Source organism: Pelodiscus sinensis, chromosome 8 (genome assembly GCF_049634645.1).
Source record: "Pelodiscus sinensis isolate JC-2024 chromosome 8, ASM4963464v1, whole genome shotgun sequence".
NCBI classification, from domain to species: domain Eukaryota; kingdom Metazoa; phylum Chordata; order Testudines; family Trionychidae; genus Pelodiscus; species Pelodiscus sinensis.
The window spans coordinates 17,640,611-17,660,871 of NC_134718.1; the positions used below are offsets into that span (position 1 = coordinate 17,640,611).

General features: G+C 40.3%; 1 protein-coding gene across 3 annotated transcripts in view; it reads right to left on the reverse strand.

The window, feature by feature from the left end:
- Window positions 1-1,881: 1,881 nt before the first annotated feature.
- PARG (poly(ADP-ribose) glycohydrolase) overlaps window positions 1,882-20,261 on the reverse strand; it is a 139,932-nt gene continuing 121,552 nt past the window's right edge. For all 3 annotated transcript variants that reach the window (XM_025189658.2, XM_014578622.3, XM_006112396.4), the window contains exons 14-18: window positions 19,114-19,192; window positions 18,523-18,631; window positions 11,791-11,896; window positions 7,515-7,643; window positions 1,882-6,223 (exon numbers count right to left, since the gene is read on the reverse strand). In XM_025189658.2, the coding sequence (XP_025045443.2) occupies window positions 6,063-6,223; window positions 7,515-7,643; window positions 11,791-11,896; window positions 18,523-18,631; window positions 19,114-19,192 (584 nt within the window). In that variant the 3' untranslated portion in view covers window positions 1,882-6,062. The remainder of the gene's footprint in view (window positions 6,224-7,514; window positions 7,644-11,790; window positions 11,897-18,522; window positions 18,632-19,113; window positions 19,193-20,261) is intronic.

The window sequence follows — 20,261 nt, forward strand, 5'->3', positions numbered from 1 at the left end:
CTTAGGTCTAACTATGTTGTAGGATCAGAGTGGAAAGGTTTCTTCTCTCACTCCTATATGCCATTCTTAATTTAGCAGCATATTTCTCCCAGCTGATGTGTCTAGGGCCCCTGGGGCTATGACATCCTCTAATAATCCATGCTACTTTTTTAGATGGATGGCCAAGGCCAATCAGCTGCAGGTGATCCCCTTTGGCAGGCTGCAGTTAGAAAGCTGGAGTAAATAACATCTGACATTCTCACGCAATAACATGCATTAATAGCCATTTGCAGATAAAATAAGTGTCCAAAAATAAGAATGATCAACAGTGTCATGTGTGCTTCTGGATCAACAGAGAGCATGGTATGGGGGAACTGATACAATTGGTAACTGGTGAGAGGGTGCCAGGCTCTCAACTGGGCATCCTGCAAGGTTATGAACAGGCTCTTTAACATGACAATGCCTCAAAAGAGGGGAAAAAAAGCTTTTGGCTACCAGTGGATTTTCCATGTTAGTGTTTGAATGACAGGTTAGTTGTGTCCTCATGCAAATAGTTCTACCATCAAAGAGAGCAGATGCTTCCTTTAATAAAACTGATGACCAAAAGGGTGAATTTCTTTGAGTTACATATGAGACACATGGCCTCTGGCTATGATATTTACTTTTTTTAAAAAGGCAATCAACAAGGAAGTAGGGGGCAATGTTAGAGAGCAAGCATCCTGCCCATGTAGGATTTGCATGTGGTGTGTGCGGGGAAGCAGGCACTTCAACCTGCCTTTGATATTATCTGGTTTTAAAAGATCATTCTGTAGGAATATTTACATATGCAAAACAGGAATCTTAGTTCATGTGTGACAGGCTGAAGACAAGCTAGAGCAAATATTTTACCATTCAATTAAAAGGCAAATTGTCATTCACTTGCACCAAGCTGAATCTTTGGTCCCTCATCCTCAAGATGAGCAAACAATTTTTCAGAGGCTGTGGTTTGCTGGATACTTCCTGCTTTAATCTGAGATATCACTGCCATTTCTGTCATAGCATTTCTTAGAAACAATAAAATCTGTAAAATTCCATTGTTATAGCTATAAGGAAATAATGTGTCTGTACGTACCGGACCTCATTCAATATGATTCATGGGGGTAAGACTTCAATGAACAGCTATATGTACTGATGATAAGCTTGGGTTTGATTAAGGCAGATCTTAAAATAAATTCTAGACAGACAGACCAACGTAACATGTAGGGTTGGTTGCTGCCTTCTAGACTACTGTCTAAACAATTTTATATCAAACACTTGATGAGAAAGTACACACACTTCTGTAATGAAGAAAATTGAGCTTGAAATTTATTTACAATTATCGTAAAGTCTTTTCTTATAAGTCTCACACCTTCCAGCTAGTGGGAATCTCAAGGTATTTTTACTAATTGATTGGGCAAACAGAATACATACGGCAGTAGCTATTTAAAATTTGTTTTTTGAATGCTACTGTTGTATTTCCTACACTCTCTATAAAGCAATGTTGTGAATACCATAACACTGTTCACTGCTTGCCAATGAAATTAAAGAATTTATTAGCCAATCATACGTTCACTTGCACACTAAGACACACAGTTTATTCAGTCAGATACCTACAAAAAGTCACTTAGCTCGTCCTTGAAATTTATAGTAATCTTTTAAAAGAATGAAATAATTGATCACTACTTAGCAACAGCGCACAGACAAACAAGAGAAGGTTTAACTGGACTACTCTTTGTTACAATTTATTTTAAGTCCGTTATACTAGTAGTAAACAGTTATACATAGCCAATATTGTACAGTGTAAACAGAGTGGCAACCTCAACCCACCTCAATTTTAACTGACGTAGATCAAGATCATAAATAATGAAGAGGAGAAAGTTATGGTCAAATTTTTTATATATTTTATTCCTACAAAATCATGTAAACAATAGCATCCAGAAAAATCAAAATATGATGCATAAACAGTTTAAGAATGTGTCAAGAAAATTTCAACAATCTGTAAACTAATGTATTTAGCTATGGATACACATGACTGACTGAGGAATTTAGGTGAAAGCTGTACAGTACAGAGGCACTCTGTCCCCCTCACCTGATTATAAGACCACACTCCAGTCTAACAGACTGCCCACCATAGTTACATACTGATCATTCTATTTTGCAGCTAAAACACAGTATAAAACAATTGCTGGGGTAGGAAGTTGAATTCTGTTTTTGCTACATATGTTCAAATACACTTCTTTAAGAATTAAAAGAATACAGCATTCCACAGGTTTCTGGGAGAGTAAAAGTCTAGCTTCTCTGACTGCAAGAGTAGTCCATAAACACTCTCCATTTCTTAACATTTTGAATGCAACACCAGAAGTGCCTCTGGCTAGCTCAGGGGTGGGAAATAACTTTTGACCAGTGGCCACTTCAGAAATTTTTGAAGTGGCTCCGGGATCACCCCGGAAGGGGCGGGGCCTCAGGGAGAAGGGGTGGGGCCAGGGCACTACCGTGCTTCCCCACCCACAGACCCTGATTGGTCTGGGGATGGGGGAGCATACAAAGACTTTGCCCCTCGCCCCCCAGCCCTCCAAGAGAACTGCTAGCTGTTTTGAACAGGTGGCGGGTGCCTCTGGTGGTGGGAGACTTTGTGCGCTCCCCGCTTCTGCCCCCAGGCCAATCAGGGCTTGGGGGTGTGCTGTAAAGTCTCCTCGTGCCCTGTAATGTAGTGCTGTGCTTAGAGTCAACTACCAGCTGAGCAGCAGCTGGCAGTTGACTAAGTGCTCAGCCCCTTGCCGGGCAGGAGGACATTTCACACACTCTCCCCGCATCCAAACCCTGATTGGCCTGTGGGCGGGGAGAGTGCATGAAGTCTCCTCCCAATCTGCCCCCATCCTGCAAGGAGCATGCGGTACTTAGAAGTGCCACACCCCTCACAAGGCAGGAGGAGACTTCGCCTGCTCTCCCCCTCCCCGCCCCCAGGCCAATCAGGGCTCGGGGGCAGGAGGAGCGTGTGAAGTCTCCTCTGGCCCTACCAGAAGCGCACAGCACTTCTAAGTGCCACACACTCCTTGCAAAGTGGGGGCAGGGAGGGAAGAGACATTGCACGCTTGGCTCTGATTGGCCTGGGGGCGGGGGGAACAGCGGAACCTCTGCAGGTTGGATCAACTCACTTGGTGGGCTGGATTCATCCTGTGGAGGCCCATTTGCCCACCCCTGAGCTAGACAGAGTGCTCAGGAAAGTTCGGAAATGGATAATGGTGACTGGGTAGGAAAGAGGTACAGCAAATATTACACTGACCCAAAGTTATTCTTCTGGCTTTCATGGGTTTAGTTTAGTTTTCTTGCAGACAACAAAGATGTTGGGAATATAATGCTCTTAAGTTTTTAACCATATGCTATATTACTTCAAATCTGCACAAGTAAATATAATCTTTATGCTGTTCTCAACATTATACTGTAAGTGACCCCAATTTTCCCCTTTCAAAAACCAAATTCATAAGAATATAGAAGATATTACTTCAATTTTTTCAGGTGACTATATATAAATTAAATGAATTCTGTAAGAACTTGTGAAAAAAAACCTAATAGTTTATTAACTGCATTTCAAAAATATAAGGGAGAAACATAAAGAACTGAGCTTGAATAGGGGCTTTCTCTGCTCCACCATTATTTAATTCTCCACAATTTTAAGAAAAAATAATCAAAATAAATGTAATCACATAGATTGTTCTGGAAATTCTTGACACTACAAACATCTTATTCTCTGAATTGAATACGCTATGGTGCAGTCAAAAATAAACTTGAGAAAATTATTCTATAGTTACAAATATTTTCCATTTTCATGGCTGAAGTAGCGAGAAGGAATTCATTAGCTAGTTTGTTTCTCTTCCTTGCCCAAAGATGAACACAATGCTTGCAGACATGAGAAAACATTTATTTTAAAAAAGGGAAAAGTTATGCTTAACTACAGGACTTGCCGCTATATTGTCTTCCAGGGGGGTAGGGCCAAATCCTTTTCACCTATAAGTAGCAAAGTAAACAGGACTTGACATTTAGCTTCAATTTTCTGTAGACATTCATGATCAGGTTGTGTTCATTATCAGGGATGCATTTGGAGTCAAATCCTAAAAACATGATCCTTAGAGCAAAATGTCTTTACATCACAATCAGAATCTGAGCAGTTTCTGGGATAGAAACATTCCCCTTAGCTCTAAAGCCACAGGTATAAATCAAAGAAAGGTGCTGAAAGTCTCTTTATCAAGATTTCTTTTTCAATTTGTGTTTCAATGGTTTGGATGGACAGAAAGAACAAGAGTTGGGAACTGCAGGGTTAAATCACCTGTGCCATAATGTATTAAATCACAAGGAATGCTGATGTTTCCTAATTCAACCATTAGCATAACCATGAAGACATTTTTACAGAGCCTCTGCACTAATCTTTTTTAAAGTCCCAAATTCCCCACTAGTTCAGCTCCAGCAGTATGAGCAGCAGGAGGAGATTAAATGGAGGCCGGAATCTAAATGTGCATCAGTATTTAAACACCATGTTATCTAAGACCCTCAAAGGAGATCTACCAGACATCATGCCGAAAACCTTGGTAACAACCGTGCTTTATCTATTTTACAGCTTTCAGCCTTACTACCACCTGTGAAGCTACATCACTACTGCTACTGCTGCCACCAATGTGTCTGGACAAAAAAGCTTAATGGAGAGAAGTCCATGCTTTCCAATTTGGGGCTAAATTATAGATTGCTTACAGAGGCAAAACTTTCACTGAAATCCGTCGAGTTTAGCCAGTATACATTCCTGGGGCGTTATGGTACAGTTACGTTCCTGAAGCTTTGAAACTCATTTGTTCATTTCTTTACTGTACAACAGCTGTATTCATTTTGGACTCAAGGAGATGAAAACAGCAGACTTTCTACACTACTTCCTATGACGTTACTCCATTGTTATCTCTTTCATACTTCAAGGTACAAACACAAACCAACTCCCACCGATAGTTGCTGTTTTAATGTTTTCTTTTTTGTAGGATGGAGAGATTTCCTGGCCACCAATGCCTAAGTAATTATCACTTCTTAGTTTCATTTCTATTGTATGTGCATTTATACATACCTATATGAGTATATCTGTATATATACTAGGTAGAGAATAACTGATCTATGATAACTGATATGTTGCTGTAAATCTAACCAATAGCTGAATTCCAGCAATATTACAAATCACTGAAGCAAACCGTGAGTAATTTTTGACACATCATCATGTTTAAGAACTTGTTCACTGTTTTATATAATACTTGGATCCTACTATTGATAATTAAGAATAGAAAATTATGTGAAATGTTTCCCTCTGCTTCCTCTAATGTTAGTGTTTCTCTCCCCTCCGCTTTATAGCTAAGCCCCCTCTTTCCCAGTCTAACTTCCTATTACCCTGCTCTCCTCACAGTGCCAACATCAGAAGAGTAGTTGGGTGATGCTTTAATTTTTGCTTCCCCTTAATTGCTGCAGTTTTTAAACTTTGTATTTAAAACACATTTAAAGTTGTGATGGTTTTAAAGCTGCAGAAATTAAGAAGTTGACAATTAAAGGCAAAAGTGCCACGGCAGCTCCAGGGCTGCAGTGGAACTGTTAGAATTCCCTGTGAAATGGGGAATTACTGGGCTTTCCTAACATCTCACCTATGAGTGAGTGAGTTTACTAGTGGGTTTACTAGTAATCATTTTATGTTGGAAATTTGCATGTCACAGGCTCTTTAAAGAGAGAGTTTTCACAAATTGGTATTTGTTGATTCCAAACAGTAACAAATATAGACTAAAATCTGCTGGTGAACAAGATGACATGCAAATGCAACTAAGATTTACAAAACAAACCCTTTATATATATATATATATATGGATGGATGGGGTTTCCATTGTATAAGCAGAAAATGTCACTACTGAAAGTTTGGTTTTAGGTTAGGATAGTTTATCGGATTATAAATGCAGTATTATACACACTGATATTAAATTAAGCCAGTCCATATATTACACCCAGCAATTCAAACAATATATTAGGAGAGGAAAAAAATCCTCACTTTTTTTTTAGTCATCAAAACACAATCCTTTCTCCTCTTCATCAGTGGAATCTATATAGGATTCAAGAGTGTTATAGATGAAAGAGTAAAGCTTCACATCTGGTCCTGGAGTAGAACAGCTTCTGCATTCTTCATTGTAATACCGGAGCAACAGCCTGTAAACATCCCCTTGAAAATGAGAAAGAATAAACAATGCTTATGTCTAAAATGACTGCTTCACACGTAAGTCTGTGCATATTCACAGCCAAAAACTGTGCAGGCCAGAGCATGTGCTTGCACATGGATTCAGTGGCCAGGAACATTGTCTAGGGGAAGTGAAGGGGCAGCAGCTCTTACTTCAGTTTGCAGACCGGAACTGTAGGCCAAAAGGGGCCATGTCACACCTTGTGCTTTACTAGCAAGATGAAAACAAGACTTTGGGCCCCCTTCTGCTTCTCAGTTCTTTACCCTAAACCAGGGGTGAGCAAGATGTGGGCTGCAGGCCAAATCCAGCCTGTGGCCACCCTTGCTGCACTCCCATCCACAGGCCAATCAAGACCGGGCACAAGATAGCATATGAAGTCTCCTCTCCCCATCAGAGGCGCGGCAGCACCAAAGGGAACCACCAGCTGTTCAAAACAGCTGACGATTTCCTCAGGGCACCACATGCCCCTGGCAGGCCAGGACAGGGAAAGAGACCACCCATGCTCCCCCACCCCACAGAGAAGCATGTTAAGTCTTCTCCCTCTGGCTGTGGTGCCTAGAGGGAACCACCACCTTCTGGGGCTGGTCTGCAATCACTACCAACATCACTGAAGTGACCTCCCCCCCAAATTATTGCCCACCCCTGCCCTAAAGCCATTGCTTGCAAGCTCCTTTCACAAAATAACCTGAGCTCTGCACAAGCAGTGATGCATGTCACAGTAACAATATATGTATTCTTTCTAGTTTTAAAACAAATCATTACAGAATGGATTATTTTCTCAACTGATTTGGAAAGACTTAAATTTGGAGTTCTGTTTCCCCCGAAGAAGTAAAGACACTTCTCTCAGCAGGGCAAAGCATTTAGCTCCTCTTATGCTGCTATTGGCACTCAATGGGTTCCAATGTCTTCAAATATGGCTACTTAAGCCTGCATGCAAGCTTGCAGGATAAAACCCCATAATGCCAGACCAGAGTAGTACAATGAACAAAAATGTGGGTTCTATATTTTTAAAAGACAGAAAAGCATTTCAAATTTTATTTGGAGCTCGGACAGGCCTTCACTTACCATACACTAACTTAAATGATGGCACATGTTTATTATGGATGACTTTTGCAGTAATAGCTTCTTTCATAGATCTGTAGTGTTGAGGTTTCCTTTACTTATATCCAGAACTTTAAGATCCTAGTGACTACATTTTTTACTGTTCAGCTGTCACACTGGAAATTGATTTATTCTTCTCTATTTCACAGTGGAGAGGGATTGTTTTATGCTTACCAACAGTTTGGCCCTTATCGGTGAGAAAAGCGTGCATGTTGTAAATATCTCTCATCAGCTCAGCATCTCCAAAGGTAAAGTAAACCACATCTCGTCCAGCTTCAGCAGCTGCAAGGATTTGTATCAAGGCTGCAAGAACAACAAAACAAAACAAAACAAAACAAAACCAAAAAAACTTCATAGACCACAGGTAAATAGAGGATAATATTTATTATAGAAGCAGAGTGATTTGTGGTCTGTTGGGAGCTTTTACAACTAATAATCATACCACACTGTATTCTTCACCCGGAGGTTTTAAAGCCCACTTTTTGTAAAATTGCAAATATACAACTTAGGTTAAAAAAAACTCCCAACAACCAGAAACTGAAGCACAGAAGACCGGGTCCATTTAAACACATAACTAAAATTAATTACATTCATCTCATACAAGATAAATTTCAATTTGGGGGTGATATTTTAATTAAAATGCTGAACCAGCAGCCAATGGATTTGGTAATAGTTCAGTAGTTCTGTTTTATAAAGGGCTTGATGAATTAACCTGCATAGGAGAACTGACTCACAAATCTTCACATTTAGGCCAAACAAATAATCCATCTGCATATTACCTGCGGAGTATGAGAAGGTACTCTGTACATTGCTTTCCACCCCTGGTTTTAGTTTTAATTGCTAAAAATTGGAAATTTGGCATTCATGAAAGCAAGGAACAAACAGTGGCTTCACTCAGACTTCAGATAAGCTTCCAACCATGCAGACCTTCCTTTTCCTTCTCTCTTCTCTACTAGGCCCTAATCCAGTGCCCTTTGAATACAATAGAAAATACCTCCTTTTGATTTTTCAGGATTTTTGGACAGATTTTTCTGTTACTGAAGTTTTTTATGAACCCCAATTTGAGTAATTCAGAAGTACCTTGTCACATGTAATCACATACCACATTAAAATATATTGATCTGAGGCTAAAAAGGTACTGGACATTCAGCATTTATTTTAGTTATTTCAGACCTTGCTCTACCTTTTAACTGTAAGGTTATGTCTACACAGCAGCATTATTTCAGAATAAGTGACACTACTCCGAAATAACAAAGAACGCATCTACACTACAAACAGTTATTTTGAAATAATGGTGAGCTGGAGGACTTCTTATTCCAACCCCAGTAACTCTCATTCATGAGAAGTAAGGGAAGTCGAAGGAAGAGTGTTCTTCCTGTTGGGCAGACAGCACCAAAAAGCTGATTAATGCGTTAAAAAAATCATTCTGCACATGCGCAGATCGCCCGAACCCGGCTCCTCCGGGTTGCAATCTACTCGCCACAGGTGAGTAGATTGCATTATTTGTCAAGCCCTAGCGATTAATCACGTACGCCTCCCCTTTTGAAACGCTGTGGCGGTGTTTCAACGGGGCAGTGCTGAATGGAGCCCGGGATCAGCTGGAGTCCCCTTGGAAGTGCCACTGCAGCGTTTCCAAGGGGCAGCACATTAGGAGCCTGGGATCAGCTGGGGACTCCAGCTGATCCCCTGGCTCCACTTGCACTGCCCCTTTGAAGCACCGGAGTAGCACTTCAAAGGGAGAGCGCAGCATTAACACCTGTGATTAATGCGTTAAAAAAATTAACGTGTTAATCCTGTCCTGCGTTAATCGCAGGTGTTAACGCAGGTCAATTGACAAGCATACCTTCTATACAAGAAGCATCACTTCAGATTACTCCTCCCACAGTAGACAAAGGAGCCACAAATCTTAAGTGGAACCTTTTGGCAGTTTTGCAGTATAGTATTATGACACATTATTAGATTTTTCTAAAGAAAAAATAAGTCAGCCTGGAGGAAGTGTTCCAATAGGAATCTACAGAAATCTACAGAGCTACTTCATGGAACTGTAGGAGAGAAGGTAGATGCCAAACAGCTTTTATGCAAAGCAATTTAAGATGACATGGGACTGAAACTGATAACTATGGTGGCTGTTAAGACTACAGTAAGTCAGAGAGCCACAGAATAACTGTATGCATATCCTTAATCCTTTTCAGTATATGGAGTATGTAAAATGTGCAAATGAAATTAGGGAATAGAAGAAGCATGTAAATCCTTCAAGAAAAAAAGCTTAGTGTTGTGTGCCACAGAGCATTGTTCAGAAATATAAACAAGTGAAACCCGCCTCATAATGTTAAAGCAGAATTTTTTCAAGGTGCCAAAAAAATGCATTTCTCCAGACGCCTGTGGCAGAGCAGCTGGGGCGCTGCCGGTTGGTCCCGCAGCGCCGCTCTGGGTGCTACTGGACCAACCCGGCAGCACCCCAGCTGCTCTGCCCCAGGAGTCCTGATTCAGCCGCTGCTGGTCAGTTTCAGCAGCGGCTGAATCAGGACGCCTGGGGCAGAGCAGATGGGGTGCTGCTGGGTTGGTCCAGTAGCGCCGAGGAGCGGCGCTACTGGAGCAACCCAGCAGCACCCTAGCTGCTCTGCCCCAGGTGTCCCCAAGTCAGCTGCTGCTGAAACTGACCAGCGCTGACTACAGGAAGCCCGAGGCAGAGTTGCTCTGCCCCGGGCTTCCTGGAATCAGCTGCTGATCAGTTTCAGCAGCAGCTGACTTGGGGACGCTTGGGGTTCTTAAGTTGATTCTGTATGTAAGTCAGAACTGGCGGTCAGTTTCAGCAGCGGCTGAATCTGGACGCCAGTTCCGACTTACATACAGATTCAACTTAAGAACAAACCTACAGTCCCTATCTTGTACGTAACCCGGGGTCTGCCTGTAAATGTTTTAATTGGAATAAAATTCACTAACTCGAACTGTCCAAATGTGATCACAGACTGCAGTAGATTTGGCTCTTTGTAATGACGACCTGACTTTGGTAATTCATTTTATTTAATGGAAAACAAAAAACAGCTGTCAAAGTCAGTAAGCAGAGTAAAAATAGGCTCTCATTAAGTAACACACATTCGAAAAGAAAATTAATGAAGCTGGCAGTCCGAAGATCATGATGCTTACATTTAGTTTCTAATATAACCAACTAAAATAGTCACTAGGTCTGAGCTACAAAACTAACTTTTGAAAATATTTTTATCACCCCAAACATCAAGCAATAAAAGCAGGAAAATAGGTAAATTTCTGTTAAGATTTACATTATGTTAAATTATACCTATGCAGAATTAGATTTGGGGTCTACCAATCCAAGATTTGAATAAGTGCTTGATTTGTAGATAACCACAAAGTGGGAAGTAGTTCAAAATTAATCCAGGACTTTGGGGTCTCCTGCAGGCTGAATGCCTTGATTAAGGACTGAACAAGAGAAATCAAGGGATCTGGGTTGCAAGGAAGAAGAAATTCAAGAGTCTAGGGATCCCAACCATACACTTTGATTTTTCAGAAGGCAGAGAGCAGGAGGCATTTATAGACGCTTCAAAGGAACTGTACTGTCCTTTCCTGAGAATGATGTTGAATATGTTGCATTGGGAACTGATGCACTCAAGGGAGAAAATGGGGCATAAGTTCTCCTAGAATGCAACTTATTGTTAGTAGCCAACAATCTTCACTATCATAATTTATATTTTACATCTTCAGAGTGGTACACAGACATTAATCCTTGTGGGGGTAGATGGGCAGGCATCAACCCTGTTTTGCTCAAATTAGGAGTCTGCTTAATGCTTTTTTTCTGTAAAAAAAAAAAAAACCATTGCAAATATACAATGGCTAAACATGAATAAGAATAACACTGTATCAGACAGAAGAACCTGAAAGCAAGGCAAACTGTAGTTGTAAACTGAGGTGGCAAATAACTGCAGACATTATTTTGCAACTACAATGATTTGCACCTGCATTTTAGGTCATTTAGCTATCAAAGCACTATACCTGAATTGTGAGTACAAGTAGGTAATTAAGACAGCTTTGTAGGCCCATAAATAAATGTCCACTTAAGATCAGGCTCAAAGTTTGGCCCCAAGCCAGTTGCAGCAACTACTTTAAAACTCAAATTCTTGGCTCTTATTCCCATTTCATTTAACCTTGCCTGTCAAAGAAGTATTATGTCCTCTTTCCACTGTAATGTACAACACACACGAATTTCAGAACTAGCGTGTTCCTTTTTAGATTAGTATTACAGATGGTTTTAGTACTACTTCAGCCCTTGGCTAGCAGTTTGCTATAAAAACTCTTTCAATTTTTGGGACATTTAAAGAGGGCAGAATAAAAAAATATTTTCTTGCAAACCAAAGTGCCCGAGCACTTAAAATTGAAAAAATTCTGCAACTTGACATTTGATTCATTCTGTCCATAAAACACTGCCATTATTTACCTTTCAATCTGGAATCTCCTCCGAAGGCACCACATCCCCAGTTTCCTGTGGCTACTGCTGAAAGATGCTGAGGGGAAACAGCAGGTCTAGCGAAGCCACAGTATGCCTGCAGGTAGATAAAAGGCACATCAGCAGAAGAGATTTTGACACCAGTTCTGATGATCTATTCTTAAACTTATTGTTAGATAACAGGAATCTGCATTTTTATGCTGCTGTTTTTCTAATAACCTAAAATTCAGTGTAACTTCAGGCTGGCTTAAAAACAAAAGTTAACACACTAGTTTATTGGCAAATGAGCAACGATAGGCAATGGAAATATTTAAAATGAAAATTAGACAGGACAACAAAATCCTAGTAATTTCTCCACGCTAATGAGGAGTAAGGAGTCCTCTGTGCTTGAAACAGAATCCCAAGAATAGGTGAAAAACAATGTCTTTAATTCTATAAGAGCCTAAGGCACTTTATCCATTTAAATGTAACGTGTACTATAGTGAAAAGCTAGCTTGATCCACTTGACACATTTCAGGTGAAACAACTACACTATGCTACAGTTTAGCATAGAAAGGGGATACTTGTATTCAGTTGAAACTGGAGGGCATATTTTAGGTAAATAGGAAATCATTTCTTAATCTGAATGTGGCTGAGGCATTGGGATTAACCCTGCTTGCATGGAAATGCTACAGTCGCTTTAAATTACCATACTGGTCAGGGCCTACTTTTTCTGTCTCATCTGAAAGCAGTACAGCGCCATTACACACTACCTCCTTACAGGGTGGCCAGGTGTCTGGTTTTGAACCAGACAGTCCATATTTGAGCTTTCTGTTCGGGAAACAAACTGAGAAAATATAAATGAGAAAATATATAAATAAGATGTAATATAGATTGTGATGGCATGTCAAGTGTGTCCGGTATTTTTGTTGAAACCATCTGGCAACCCTACCTCCTGAACCCAGTGGTCTCCAACCTTTTTAACCATAAGATCACTCTTTCAATGTGAGTGAATGTAAGATCTATTTAAGCCAAAATATCCTTGCCCTCCTTCGTTCCCCTTGTTGGAGGCCCTGCCCCTCCTCCACCCCTTTTCTGAGGCCTCCCCCTACTCACTCCATCCCCCTTCTTCCCCCATCATCACTCACTTGCACCAGGCTGGGGTAGGGGTCCAGGCTGTGGTCTTGGGCCAAGGGGTTTGGAGTGTGGGTGGGGCTGGAGGCTTAGCCCAGGGTGGGTGATTGGGGTCCAGGAGGTGTTTGAGTACAGGGGGAGGAGGGCAGGAGGTTGGGTGTAGAAGGTTCAGGATGCAGGCTCTGGCTGGTCACCATTTAACTGAAACGGCTTCCAGGTGGTGGAACAGTGGATGTAAGGCAGGCTTACTCCTGCCCTGGCCCAGCAGCACTCCTGAAAGCAGCTGGCATGTACAGCCATGGCTCCATGTGCTGCCCCATATCTATAGGCACCAACCCCACAGTTCCTACTGGCCACGGTTCTCCATTATTGATCAATAGGAGCTGCAGGCAAGGACAGCATGTGGAGACCCCCTGCTCTGCCTTTTTCAGGGGCTGCAAGGACATGCAGCCACTTCTAGGAGCAGCAATTACCACAGGGATAATGACTCCAGTCATGGCAGGTTCGGCATTTTAGAACTCACTACTCAAAGAATTAAATTTAAATGTAAGAGAGAAATGAAAGTTACGAAATGCACAGACCAGTCAAACACTAAAAATAACCCACTTTGCAAGTAGTAACTCCTCCCAGGCATGTGTTGGGTCAGGAGATGAGAGGAAGGGCAGTGTGTGTTTGTGTGCCTCTGTCATTCTCACAGTGTGTGAGAGTGATAGAGATTTGCACTGCCAAGCTTCCTCCATCCCCATCTCTCTGTATGGAGATGGGGTACAGGAGTGGGGGGAGGAGGGACACCCTGACATCAGCATCTCCCCTTCTCCCTCCCACACCCTGCACAGCAAGCAGGAGGCTCCCGGGGGGGAGGGCAGGAGCAGCACAACAATGGATCGAGGGGCAACTGAAGTGCCAGCACTTGATAGCTTCCCAGCCAAACCAGTCAGGATCACCTGTCAGAAGCTTCAAGATTTACCGGTAGATCCCAATCTACTGGTTGGTGACCACTGTCCTGAACCACATTAGGTAGAGGGCTTCCATCCTAGGTAGGTGAACCGACAGACTCGCTGGATCCATGGGCAAGGGAGGAGGGGCCTGGATCTTTGCTAGCAGAAGGGGCAGGGCCAGGGCAGCTGGCCTTCAGTGCTGCCCGGACCGTGCCCCGTCCCCCCAGGTGCCATCTGGAGTGTGCTGCTCAGTGCTCCAGCAGTGATTTAAAGAGCCTGTGCCTTGGTCACCACCACAGTAACAGCAGAGACAGCCGGGAGCCCCAGGCTCCTTTGAATCACCGGACCCCGAGGCAGCTTCTCCCACTCCCCATTGGCAGGCCTGCTCCTAAGACAGGCATTTATAGTAACCCTGTGCACCTCCTGCTCCCAAGACTCTGCATAATTGTCACCTTTCAAGAATAAAGAAGCACTTCTAGCTTTCATAAAATTAAAAAACAACAAATGGTCTGCTTCATAAAATTAAAAGTTAGACTAGTTACTGGTTTAAAATGGAAGAATCTTTTCTTACTTTGCCCCTCTCATATGCCAGTGCTGTTCAGTTAATAAAAATATTGTCCTTTTTCTTTTTTAAGGTTGTTTGTGTCTTTTGACCACCCAATTGTTTCTCATAAAGGTTTAAAATCAATTCTTACCAGTTAAACAATCAGAAGTTAAAGAACATGATCAACTTGTGATTGGCAAGTTACCTCAACAATGAAAAACAAACGAAACTCATCTGAGGCAAGTAAACAGAATGACCTTACAAGACAGGGAGACAAAATTTCCCAGCACTAAATTAAATGTAATGAGACATTTTTGTGATTGCTTGTGAAGTGAAAATAGAAAGACTGATCACTGATCCATACATGGAATATTATGAGACCATTATGTAACAGCAGGACAAATCTGCTCCATGTTCTTTAAAGCCCTGAAACTGAGAATAAAATACACAAAGCCATCTTAAAATACTGGTCTTATATAATATTAAGCTAGGGGTGGTGGAAAAATAATCTCTCAGTCACTCACAAACCTTGGATAAAGAAAAATGCTTCTACAAAAGACCCAGGGGGAAAAAGGGCAAATCTCTCCATGAAATTTTTACAAAGGCATAAACATTTATTGAACATACTGTCTGGTATGGATTAGTAAACCTGTTTTTTTACACCCCCCCCCCCCCAATCTGTAAAATCTGACAGATATTTTAGTTATAATTTGCCTGTACATCATTATTCAAGATTTACAACAGAGAGCTTACACAAGAGTTCACAAATTACTTGTTCCATCAGATGCATGTGGCTTTTTAAAGTCAGAAATATTGGTGCGCTCAATGACTTAAGCAGGTTAGTGAAAAATGACAGCACCTAGCAAACCATTACATAGCTGTGTGGAAAATAAATCAAATGAAAGTACTGGATCTGTTTTGGAACAAGACAGCCATTTTGTCCCTGTATTTATTTGCTGGAAGGACTGAGATGTATTTTTGAAGTACACAGAGAAAATACATGGAAAATGCCTTTATATTCTCTCTGTATCCTATTTAACAGCAGACAGAAGAGCTCCAAAAGCAGCAAAGCTGAGAGTGCCTAGAGCAGTGTTTCTCAAGGTGGTCCATGGATCCACTCTGAGAAATCCGTGGTTCCCCTTGGCTGCAAACTGGAGCCAATGGGAGCCAGTAAAATAACAAACTGGAGCAGCCAGTTAGCAGGTTTCTTCGAGTGGATCCGCAGACCTCTTAATGCTCTACAATGATCCTTTAAAGGACCAATATAAGGGTGGAGTTGCCTTGGTCATAAAATTTCTCAAATTACTCAACAATAAGTGATAATCTGCTGGAAATTAAAAACATCAAGTTGCATCTTGATTATTAAGCTATAAAATATCACCAGGGATAGACTATTAACAACTAGCACTATTCTCAAGGGACTTATGATGATAACACCTTTAAGAAATGTAAAATCCCATTTAATTGATTAACCAGTTAAATATGATGTTTAACCGGTTAACCAATTAAAGGGCAGGTCAGACAGTGGGACTGGAGCAGCTTCCACTATCACAGGCAGCCCCCTATCCACAGCAGGCAGAAAGCTGCTCTGACAGGTTAACCCTTCACATCCCTAAGACCTTTGTACCGACTTACTATTACATTTCTTACATTGTGTATTTGCAAGTTGTACTACTGAAATCAGGCACAATGGTTGCCTTAGAATTCTAAACAGCTGATGTCAGAAAATCAGTTTTTTCAGGGATTGGTTAAATCAGGTGTACAGCTGGCTTTGAAACCAAAGAGTTATAGTCATGTTAAATGTAGTTAAACATAATATATTTGCTTTATAGCTTGTGTCTAATGAGCGGAAAAAATCCTAATCAGCAAATAAAGAAATGCTGTAAAAAAATGGGGTTTGATGATCTCCCATATTAATAATTTCAAATAATATTAATATTTTCAACACTAGGAGTAGTTGTTAATCCCAACAAACTGCCTCTTGGGAAAATTAACTGATAACTAACATCTGGCCCCACTGAAATAAGTGCAGCTTAAAAAGGAGATGCAATACTAACTTATAAGATAAGATTCTTTTGAAAAATAAAATCAGTCCATGAAATGTGTGTGAATCATTTCTAAGGCTTAATAACAGAAATATAACAGAACTACCAGAGTCAATGAATAGTGATCTCTATCCTATGATGGGATGCCATTCTTGCATAAACAGGTATTTGATTACCTAAATAAAAAAGCTGTGCCTCTGAATAAATGGTCTAATTAATTAAATCATACTATAATTAAATACTATACTATAATTAAATCATACTATATATTGGATAAGAAGAAATGGTAACACTTTTTGTTTGTTTTCCCACCGCACCCAAAATTGACTCTCTCAGTTTAAATAAACTATGACTGAAAACCAATGTAGACAAGTGATATGATGTCTTCAGAAGGCATGGTCATTTCAAATACGATTTAGTCTAGCATTGCCCCTTATACTTAAGTTTACCTTACTTAATGAAATGTAAAATGCATTTCACTCAACAGTTGGCTTAACATTATCCTCAGTTATGATTAACCAATTCATGTTGAATTGCTGCCTAAAAGGCATTCTAAACAGAAGAAAATGCATAAATCTATCCTAATATATTAAAGGATATGCATCTATCTATATGATTGATAACTTTACTCTGACCGCAAATGCATTGGAAGTAGGCGATTTAGTTTTCCAATTAAACTGTCACTGAAGTTTACTAAACTCATTTACTGCCATTTTCAGGACTTATTTCATTACCATCAGTGATGGAATAACGTGATATATGTTACTTTATACAGGAAACACTGGTTTTTAAAGTACAATTAAGTCTTGATTGGAGAATATCATTTTCAGAAAAAAATTACCTTAAGTGATATCCTTTTTAGATGAAAAATTAATGAAAAGGTGGCCCTCACTTGCTTGAATTTACTTACATATATATAGTAAATTCCTGACCCTGAAAGTTGCTGAATTATTCAATTACAGGCAGTCCCCGGGTTACGTACAAGATAGGGACTGTAGGTTTGTTCTTAAGTTGAATTTGTATGTAAGTCGGAACTGGTACATATTGTAGGGGAAACTCTAGCCAAACATTACTCCAGAGCTCAGTTTTATTCTCCCACACCTCACTTACTTCAGTCCTTTATTCTCAAGCTGAGGTGTCTGCTGAGAAAAGCCGCTCCGCGTCTCCTTGGTCTGCTGGGGGGGGGGGGGGGGTGCTAGCTTCGCGTCTCCCTGGTCTGCTGGGGGGAAGCAGCTAGTGTGGGGTTGCCTCACCCCATTTGTAAGTAGGGATCCAATGTAAGTCGGATCCATGTAACCCGGGGACTGCCTGTACCACTGATGTAAAATAGCAACAAGTTTCCCAGTACCTTTCACAGTTGGGCCTATACAGTACATGTGTAAATCTGCTAAAGATTAATTAAAAGGCATAGAAATTAATGCAAAACCTGCAACTGGAAAAGTATATCAAGACTATACAGTATCATCAGAATTCAATGTTTAGTTGGTTTCCAGATGGGGCTAGCAGCTGATCCATAATAATGCAAGAGAACTCCCTCTCCAGTTTCTGGCTGAAAATAGAAACTTAAGTTGGATACTCATTTAGATGGAAAAAAGTTAGTCTAGAGTTTGATCATCAATTAGAAACTGCCAGCAGGGAAGGGTGTTGTTAACCATCAATCTATAGAAATATGAGGCCTTTATTTATTTATTTATTTTAAATAATAAGGTAGACTTGATTCATTCTAGCTAACCAATCATAAAATACAAATTACAGGAAATACTGGTAGTGGTAACTTCTTAGTACTGGCCTTAGAATCATTAAAAAAATATTGGGAAGATTTGGACAGACCTATTAGTTTCTATTTAGAAAATTAAAAAATGTATGCCAAGACAGAAACCATTAACCAACAAGCATTCTATCTGGCATGCTTAGACTTTAATCTTACTATTGCAAAATATGAAGTATGCCTATTATGAAATGGTACAGCAATTAAACAAAATGTCCCCTTCAAAGGCGTTGCTGATGCTGCAAGGATTATTGGGAAACATATTTCCACCATTAATGAAATGGCTGTAAATAATGGACCTTAGAATTTACTGGCCTTGTTGAGTTCTCTTCTGATTTTCTCAGGAACAAACTGATCAAGGAAACGTCTGAAGTGAAATGCATCGATAGCAACAATTTCAGTGCAGCGCCTCTGCCATTCATCCCTACATTGGGAAAAGGAGGACAGCAAAACGTGTGTATCAGTTATATCTTGTCAAAGAAACAATTCTAAGAACCGAAGTATTACTCAGGCTATATAACTCATTCAGCAGGTTAACTCTTACACGGAGGAGGTAAGAGCATCACCATAGCAAGCTGTACAGTCTCAGGAAGACACTTGGTTGCTCTTTGAAAGGTTTTCTTTGGAACCATAAGAGACATTACCTAAACTACCCTGTCTGAAATAATAGACTCTGTAGCAAATGGTCATGCCATAGAATACATGGAGCTTATCTATAACAAAGACCCTACATGTTTTATAGCAGTTCTTAAAAACCCAATTAGTCAGATCTGTAAAAGAGAAGCTAAAAAGTGCCCAAGAGCTGCAGTTCAATGTTCAGGATAGTTTCCTTACTCCATTTTTCAAAAATAAAGGCTAAACTTAAATTGTATAATGATCTCAACTGCTCAATGCTAAATGTATTACCTTAGGGTATCATCTTCATGGCTTCTTGCCCATCGGTATGTTTCTGCATAGCCTGTATATTCACTGTATTGCTCACTACCTGAAATAAACCATTCATCATATTACACAATTTGCTGATGTTTTTCTTAATACAATGTCTCCCTCCAAGGAATCTTTACGCCTCTGAATATATGTGCAATTTATGTTAATGTTTAATGGAAGCTACACACGATCATTACAGGGCAAACTGAAAATTAATGAGAGTCTTTTCAAGAGAGGATATTAAGTGTCCAGCACAGGCAATCACAACCACAGGTCTCTCTTACCTGTGTCCACAAGTTGTAACATACATGTAGTTCTCAACCTCCCCAGTCCAGAGTGAAACTAATCAGGAAAGACACCTTGGTAAAGGCTTAGGATGCAGAGTTTGGGAGTAGAAAGTTAATTTGGGGGAAGGGAGGAGAATCAAAGGACATGAGTTAATCCAACACCAAATTTTTCCAATAAATAATCTATTTTTCCTTACCCAGATAGATTTTTTTGTTTTAGAAACAAAGAAAATCGGTTTGCAAAATTGAGTAGAGAGAAAAGCTTGAGAGATGTGTCTGGTTAGCATTGCTGTAATGCCCTGATAGCCTAATTGTAAAGGAAAGAGGCTGACATGCTTGATGTACACAGAAGAACCAGAAAAAAGGTTGCATGATCTCTGTTGTTTTTCTCTGGGATGGGCACAGAATAGTTCATTGTTCTTTCAGACAAGCAAAAACAGCTTCCTGAATTTTAGACATCTGACAAGGATTTCTAATCTATATTGGTGAAAGGTCAGAAATTCCATGCCAATCATTTCTTAAGAAGGTTTGCGTTGTTAGAAAAAAAGAGTTCCTCTTTCATCTAGCAATTCAGTTCAGACATTTTTGAAATACCACGAGTCAGCAAAGCAAGGGAAATGGCAGGGAAAAGTCATAATATGACAATGTTTACATGTATATTTATACATCTAAATATTGCATATGAAAACCCAGTAGTACATAGTTCAACTCTTTAACATGACATGAATTATTAATTCATTCAAACCAGGAGCTATGTAGGCAACAGGTTCACAGATGCACAGACACTGAAACAAGTTCACACACACACATACTGCAACAATAAAATACTCCACAATTCAG